This window comes from Cydia strobilella, chromosome 25, assembly GCF_947568885.1.
Source record: "Cydia strobilella chromosome 25, ilCydStro3.1, whole genome shotgun sequence".
NCBI classification, from domain to species: domain Eukaryota; kingdom Metazoa; phylum Arthropoda; class Insecta; order Lepidoptera; family Tortricidae; genus Cydia; species Cydia strobilella.
The window spans coordinates 1,470,537-1,479,439 of NC_086065.1; the positions used below are offsets into that span (position 1 = coordinate 1,470,537).

General features: G+C 38.5%; 1 protein-coding gene across 1 annotated transcript; it reads right to left on the reverse strand.

Moving 5' to 3' along the window:
• Positions 1 to 29: 29 nt before the first annotated feature.
• Positions 30 to 3,833, reverse strand: LOC134752685 (protein KTI12 homolog). Its single transcript, XM_063688362.1, has 4 exons — positions 3,517 to 3,833; positions 2,372 to 2,540; positions 1,329 to 1,467; positions 30 to 308 (listed from the first exon to the last, which is right to left on the reverse strand). The coding sequence occupies exons 1-4, from the start codon at positions 3,782 to 3,784 to the stop codon at positions 30 to 32; spliced, it is 855 nt and encodes a 284-aa protein (XP_063544432.1). The 5' UTR covers positions 3,785 to 3,833.
• Positions 3,834 to 8,903: the final 5,070 nt, after the last annotated feature.

An 8,903-nucleotide genomic window follows, 5' to 3' on the forward strand; every position in this document is an offset into this window, starting at 1 on the left:
TATCCCTGTTTCAGACTAAAACACCAAAATCAATCCGTTAAACTTTTATTCAAATACTGTATATAATATCTCGCAATTTTCCCCGTATCTTCACCCGCGTGGTTCATCTTGGCATAAGTCAGGAACTGCCTCCTCAGCCTGAGGAGTTTCTGAGGAGTCACGAGGGGCAAGGAGTCCAGGGTGCAGCCGGGGTAAGAGGGGAATCGGGCGGTGTCTTGGTTAAGTTGTTTGGCGTCGAGGATCTGTTTTGATATGTCTTGCGTCACTTTGTCGAGTTCGTAGAGAAAGTTTGTTGAGGATAGTGGTGGCTGGAACAAAAAAAAATTTAAAAATATACAGCGGGGAAAAAATAATGGGCCCTGGAGGGAAAATGTCTTACATGCTAGCACGGGGTTCCAAGCAATAGTGCTATTACTGTCACTCTACTATATCCTTCTAAGGCCCAAGGTCCTACCTATAGTACTTCAGTTCGTTGAAATTTAAATCATGTTCAATTGGCACAGTCGCTTTTGATTTGTTTCATTCAAACAACGCAAAATCAATTTTATTTCCTACACAATAAGTTCAAATGTCAATGGCAAATTTTGGGTTTTGATTTGTATGGCTGGGCCTTAGGAGGATATGCGCGCCGCATATAGCCGGTTGTTGGAGTTAACAACTTACATTCTGAGTGCTCTGGTTGGATGGAGGAGGTTTCTTTTCGAACAGGGCCGCGTACACCGCTTCTAAGTCAAGTTGGTCCTGTGGTTGAACGGTGAAGAGAGGACTGTCCCATCGGTTGCTGGAGTTAACTTACATTCTGAGTGCTCTGGTTGGATGGAGGAGGTTTCTTTTCGAACAGGGCCGCATACACCGCTTCTAAGTCCAGTTGGTTCTGTGGTTGAACGGTGAAGAGAGGACTGTCCCATCGGTTGCTGGAGTTAACTTACATTCTGAGTGCTCTGGTTGGATGGAGGAGGTTTCTTTTCGAACAGGGCCGCGTACACCGCTTCTAAGTCCAGTTGGTTCTGTGGTTGAACGGTGAAGAGAGGACTGTCCCATCGGTTGCTGGAGTTAACTTACATTCTGAGTGCTCTGGTTGGATGGAGGAGGTTTCTTTTCGAACAGGGCCGCGTACACCGCTTCTAAGTCAAGTTGGTCCTGTGGTTGAACGGTGAAGAGAGGACTGTCCCATCGGTTGCTGGAGTTAACTTACATTCTGAGTGCTCTGGTTGGATGGAGGAGGTTTCTTTTCGAACAGGGCCGCATACACCGCTTCTAAGTCCAGTTGGTTCTGTGGTTGAACGGTGAAGAGAGGACTGTCCCATCGGTTGCTGGAGTTAACTTACATTCTGAGTGCTCTGGTTGGGTGGAGGAGGTTTCTTTTCGAACAGAGCCGCGTACACCGCCTCTAAGTCCAGTTGGTCCTGTGGTTGAACGGTGAAGAGAGGACTGTCCCATCGATTATTGGAGTTTGGCTCTTCAAACCTGCAATGATTTAACTGGTTGAAGTAGGTCTCGAAATGCTAAACTGTTGCTTGGAAGTAACACGATATAAGCACAAAGCAAACTCTACTTAACACTTGATGACTCTGGATACAGGCATTATCAGTTATCTCAACTGCCTGCCCGCTTAACAAATAGTAATAATAAAACCGTAGTTAAATAAAGGAGATAATAATAATAATATCCACTATATCCAGAGGAAAATATTTGTATGGAGTAGTGGTCACTGCCAAACAAATGAATGGCTGAGACAACAGAGCAAAGTCAATGATGTTATAAAACGCGTAGCCAATTTGAAGTGGGAATGGGCTGGTCATAAAGCACGAAAGACCGATTCGTGGAGCAAACGACTACTCGAGTGGCGACCATGGGGGGAAGAGCGTCCTCAAAGTAGACCCCAGATGCGTTGGGACGACGACATTAAGAGGACTGCGGGAAAACAGTGGCTCCAAGGCGCACAGAACCGCGACGAATGGCGCAAAATGAAGGAGGCCTACACCCAAAGGGTAGAAAAAGGCTAAAGAGAGAGAGAGTGGTCACTGCCCCTTTCCCTCTTAAAAGTTACTATGAATTACAAAGGTTAAAAATGAAATGAAAATATTTATTTCAGACAGCAGGTGTCCATATTTTTGTCTACAAGTCTATATTAGTATGTTACAGTCGCCATCAGATATATCGGAGCGACCGAGGTGCTCAAAAATATCTGAACACGCACCTAGCGCTTTGACAATAGAGGCGTGTTCAGATATTTGTGAGCACCTTGGCCGCTCCGATATATCTGATGGCGACTGTACAACTAAAAAATAAGACTATAAAACTATAAAAATAAATAGTTAACGTGTTATGTGTTCTGTTAGTAAGTATGTGTGTAAAATTTGAGCATTACCTGAATTTAGTAAGAGCATCAAACACCTCTTGGCTGTACGCGTCAGCTGCCTGCGCATTTATCCGTTCAACGTTCGCCTCCCAAGCCTCCTGGTGGTTCCGTATCGTGAATATGGTGCACTGAGTGGACTTTGATGCTTTTGATGCGCAGTACAGTTCATAACGGTAGCCTGGATATAAATAAATAAAATAGTTTATTTGCAAAAAATATGGTACAGTCGCCTCCAGATATATCGGAGTGGCCGAGGCGCTCAAAAATATCTGAACATGCAGTGGTATTGGAAAGATATTCCTGTGCAGTGAGATATTTCCCTAGTTAAGTATTAATGTCTAATGTGTCGGGGTCGAGCTATTAGACTTAATAATACGTGAGTGACCCGTTTTAAAATAATTGTTTTATAATAATATATTAATGTCTCTTTAGTACTGTATGTGGGCTTGTAGAGTAAATTATTCAAGTTTCTATTATTCTCAATTTTTTTAGTGCTCCTTACAAAATTTTAGTCACAGGGCACTTATTCCTGGTTGAGCAAAAAATGCTCTTAGAAAAAAATATAAAAAGAGGGTGTAAATTTGTAAAATTATGTATCATGTAAGATACATTGCCAAGAAAGGGTCAGATAGTTTTTTAGAAAAAATGTCTAATTTAGAACCTCGTTTACTTCAGCAGCATTCTCTTCTTTAACCTAAATTAAACCGGACAAGTGCGAGTCGGACTCGCCTCGAGGGTTCCGTACTTTTATAGTATTTGTTGTTATAGCGGCAACAGAAATACATCATTTGTGAAATTTTTTAACTGTAGCTATCACGGTTGATGAGATACAGCCTGGTGACAGACAGATGGACAGAGGAGTCTTAGTAATAGGGTCCCGTTTTTACCCTTTGGGTACGGAATCAAAAACTAACGTGCAGTTATTGGGTACAGTCCAGGTCTCAGATATTGAAGCAACCAATTCTGTATAAGTCCAAAATTCAATGTATTTACATAAAGAGAAGTTTATTGCAGTAATTTTTTCTTTCTTGTATATTAAGTAACAAGAAAATTTCATGCCTTGTAAAGACGTTAAACGATACCTTATTGCTTATTTGAAGAAATGTAACCATGAAAGTCGATGTTAATATTTGAAAGTAAAAAGTATTACCAACCTTTGATATAGTTACTGCCGTCCAATATAACAACATTATCTTTTCCAATAAGCCGTAGAACCTCGGATTTAAGGTAACCCCTCACTCTTTTCTCCTTCTGTGAGTCCAAATATGTAGCATTCGGTTCATAACCTAACTTGATTATTGCGTCTGCTTCTGAGACTATTTCAACCTGTTTTCTGTGTGTTTTGTCGAAGAACTCTTTTAATTCTTTCGCTCTTGTAGTTTTTCCACTCACTGGGCAGCCACATATTATAATTAAAGGCATTTTGTTGGTTATTTCTACAATATAACAAAGCTCAGCTGAGTTGGTTTGAGTTGACATTGACAGCTGTCACTATTTTTTTTTGTTTCAATAATTATGGCCTGGATGCGAGTTCGTTAAGCAGTCTTTGTTTTGCTACGTTCAAAACACTTCATATTAAGGGCCCTCCACACTCGTGCGCGAACCGCGGCGCAAAGCGAGTGTGGAGTCGATTTCGCTGAATAGCGAACTAGACTCCACACTGAAGTTTGCGGCTTCGCGCCTTGATTCGCGCATGAGTGTGGAGGGCCCTTTATATTCTAGAACGTAAGTAGAAAGAGATCTCTTACTCCCTCTCACTTATGGTTGCGGCGCACCAAGGTCGCGGTGCGGTGCGCTAGTCTGTTAGGCTCTGTTAAAGCAATAATACACTGCCGCACCGCACCGTGACGTTGGTGCGTTGCGGTAGTGTGTTACGTATTACAAAAATAACTACGCTAAATCGCCTGCCAATTTTAAGTAAAACATGACTTGGCGCCATACCATACATAGTCCCTGTCAAAAACGCCAATTCGGTCCAAACTTTAGCGTAATAGGAGTCTAGTATTATCGAGAAGCCTAGGTATCTAGTTTTGAAAAACTGGATCGTATACCTAAAGGGTCCTCCACACTCATGCGCGAATCGCGGCGCGAAGCCGCGAACGCGAGTGTGGAGTCTAGTTCATTAATCAGCGAAATAGACTCCACACTCGCGTTCGCGGCTTCGCGCCGTGTAGTCTGTAGCGGCCTTAACACTGTTTGAATACATTTTGTTAATTTATGTACGCATATAACATTTCCGTACACAACTTTTTAAAAAATTCATGTTAATTTATGAAGTAAATAAAATGAGGGCGATCAACTGCTGCTTAGCAATAACCACAATAACTAGATAAATATACTAATTTGTATAGTGTCCAGTTTTGAGATATCAATCTGTTACGTAGGTACCTATTTGGATTTTTAGATATCTACGTATAAATTAAATTAATTATACCTAAAACTGAAAACCATCCACATACAATGCCGATAGACTTCATGTTTGAATATGTATAATATAATTTTGAAGTCACAGTAAATTTACTGCCATCTATCGACACTGGATTAAAACTAAAAATAAAAATGTATAAAAATATCAAAAAAATTAAAAATAAAATAAACGTAAATGTATTTAATTATACAAGGAATACCAACAGCTATAAAGTATTAGTTTAACCAAAGTTTAACTTTTTAAATAACAATACAGAGCCAATTATAGGAACTATAGGAATTATAGGGAATAAAAATTAAAAGTCACTTATGGTTTATCGTTTAAGAATTTATTTCTCAAAAAAGTAGAGATATACAAACAAACATTATATATATTATTTACAGTGCACGAATAGCATTTAATATATTCTAAAACAGTCTTCATTATGTATTAATCCTGTTTATGAAGACAATGTTGGGAATAATATACAAGATATATACAGTGGTACTACGTAAACGAAATTAATAACTAGCTTAAAATGGGATGCTACCTGCGTAGACACACTGGCACCGTCCCACCTCCAACGGACTAATGTAAAAGCGGGCGGAGCGGCGGAAAGCGCCGAAATTTTAAAACGTAATAAATATAAGAGCCTCGGTAGAGAGTATCATTTCGTTCCATTTGGAGTTGAAACTCTAGGTCCATGGGGTCCCAGCGCGCATAAGTTGTTTGCAGAAATCGCGAAGCGTCTGGTTGACGTAACTGGTGACCGAAGAGCTGGCGGCTTTCTCGCACAACGTATCAGCATTGCGATACAGCGGGGAAATGCCGCCAGCATCCTTGGTACAATGCCTCAAGGGCCTATTTTAGATTTAAGCTAGTTATTAATTTCGTTTATGTATTAATTAGTGATATTTCATTTTTATTTATTATTTATTATTATTTTTAGAACGCTATATTACTTTGACTTATGTTCTTTCACTGATATGTGTTAAAATTGTTAAATATCAAACGGTGACGCCATCTACACGAGTATAGGCCGAAGGTATCATCCCCATAGGCCATAGGGTATAGGCGCCATCTATTCGAGCATAGATTTTTCAATAAATTTCACATTCAATAAACAATAAATTTATTTAGTTGACTCGAAGTTTCTTTGGAGTGATTGATTATTAGGAGTTAGATATGCCTCAGTAATAATGCCTCGGTATATCTGCTGCTGCTTGTAAGAAATTCAATGTTTTTCTCTCTTCTTCCTACCCTTATCCCACGTTATGTGGGGTCGGCACAACATGTTTTTCTCTTCCATTCTCCTCTATCTTTCGTCACCTCAGCACTCACTCCTTTCTTTCTCATATCCTCTTTCACACAATCCATCCATCGTGGGTCTACCATACGCTCTCCGTCCATCAACATTCATCCCTAACATTCTTTTGCCTATATGGCATTCATCCCTCCTCATCACATGCCCATACCACGCTAACCTACTACTTCTTATCTTCTCCGTTACTGGTGCTACTTTCAAACTTCCCCTAATATATTCATTCTTAATCCGATCCTTCCTCGTCACTCCACACATCCATCTCAACATTCTCATTTCCGCTGCGTGCACTTCTTTCATCCGATAGATATAACTCCGTAATAGATGGATACAGTCTAAGGAAAAAACGTGCCTCGAAAATCAAGAAAATTTGATTCTCGTTCAGAGGGCGCTACTAGCTTTGGCTTACTGTCGTATAGATGGCGTTGACGGTTTCGTTTGTTATTTAACAATTTAAACGCATATCATTAAAAGAACATGGGTCAAAATCATAAAAATAATTAATGCAAATAAAAAAAATCATTTATCCATATTTAAATACATTTTATCGTATTTTTATAAATCTTCATTTTTAGTTTTAAAGTGTGTCGACAGATGGCAGTGAATTTACTGGGGTTACAAAATTTACTATGACAGTACCGCTCTAGTATAAGTTACTCTATGTCCATACATTACAACAGGTCTCACGATTCAATGTTTTTACTTATAAAATAGTCACTAGGCAATGTTTACGATATTCTAATTACTTCATAAATATACCATGTCGTCTTACTCGTTTTCTACTAAATGACTCGGTGAAAAGGATTAATTAAAAAACGGAAACTCACGTAAACAGTTCTCGGTACATCCCGTGACTCGGGTCATCTTAGTCAAGGCCATAGGATCAAGGTTATATTTGGGTCGAAAACGTTCTGGATAATATAAATCTTTCATGGACAAAATGGGGTGTTTTTTTAACACAACCAAAATTCGGGAGATGAAATTAGATACTTACATTTAGTGTTTTCGAATATGGAACTTTCTTTTATTCCTATAAGGGCCACTTGCACCATCCCTATTTTCCCACCGTCTATTTACCTTTACTAGAACATCTAATTGTCTCACCAATTTTCAAGGGCACGGCGAAACGCGTGTACGTGCGTGAGCATCGTAAATTTTTATTGAGTATTAAGAGTTCTGTAATTATTCCTACGACATACAGAGTTCAGGCAAAGTGAACTGCTGAATGAGGGCCGATACAGACGGACTGCAACTTGTATGAGAACTGCACGCCGACTGCACGCCGACTGCACGCCAACTGCATGCCAACTGCACGCCATATAGCCAGGTCAAGACATATAAGACACACTGGATCGCAATCGCAAGCGAGCTCATTCGCCCGCACTCGCTACGGAATCGCATTAAGTTTTATCATTATCAAAGATCTCAATAGCGTTATAGTTAATTTAGTTATTAAAATAGTTATCTACCGATCGCATAATAATTTCAATAACGTCATCATCATAATTGTTAATTAAAATATTATTTATTAGTTCGATGTAATCTTAGTAGGATGTCACTAAATGTTAAAAAATACGCACTACGCTATAAATAATGCAATAACAAATATTTACGTGGCTGTGACAAATATTTTGTACAGGTTATGTTCTTTTTTTTAATACCACGTCGGTGGCAAACACGCATACGGCCCGCCTGATGGTAAGCAGTCACCGTAGCCTATGGACGCCTGCAACTCCAGAGATATTACATGCGCGTTCTTATGCTATGATGAGTAATTAGAATTATATTAATCATTGTAATAATTCATATTAAAACAAAACTATTCATTTTTACGGGTTCCATACAAAAAAAGTAAAAAGGTAGTTTTTATTTATTTATTTAAACTTTATTGCACAAAACATACTTAAAAATAATGTACAAATGGCGGACTTAATGCCTGATGGCCTTATGGCCTTATGATGCGACTCTGTCCGTAGGTATTATTTACATCTGTCATTAATTAGTTAATTGTTTTTGTTTATGTTTCTGTGCGTGTGTTGTAAACTATGTGAGGTGTACAATAATAGTAGATTCAAGGGATGAAAGGCACCCATTTCTGCCGAGCAATATAACAAATCCATTTAAACTCAAAATTTAATTGTTTATCGTAAAAAAAAATAAAAAAATCGTACTTCGAACGTAAAATGCTCTAGTGCAGACACGTATCATTTTCTGCACACCTTTTAGAACAACAATGACCCTCTTTCAGAGCATGAGAAATGAAATAGTACATTTCGATGCTAGTGCGGAAAGTATGTCATTACTTTACAAGTACCGAGATATCGCCTACGGCTCGTGGCAAGACTCGGAACGAGTGAAGAATGACATTTCCGCACGTGTATCGAACGACGTTTTTTAATACAGTTGCGAAAAAATAAGAAAAGCAACAAGTAAGGAACGGAATTCGAAACTTTTATATTATTAATTCTGTTACATCATTATTGACATTGACATTATGAAGAGGTGTTTTTCTAGCTTTTATTCGACTAGCTCGATTTTTATTGAACCCACTTCAATTAAAGTTTTTTTTTCAAATGCATATTCTATAAAACAGAAACAATTGTAAATATTAAAACATTGTACTATTATTACCTAAATATCATTATTTACGATTATTTGTGTATCGTATATTTATAAAAACAATATCGTATGTTGCCTTTGGAAACTTAAAACATTCTTGCAGTAAGAAAATACGCCTCTTCTTTGACAGGCGTTCCGTTCCATTCAGACAACTTATTAAGAACGGTTTTTCAACATTAAAAAATAAACGTGTT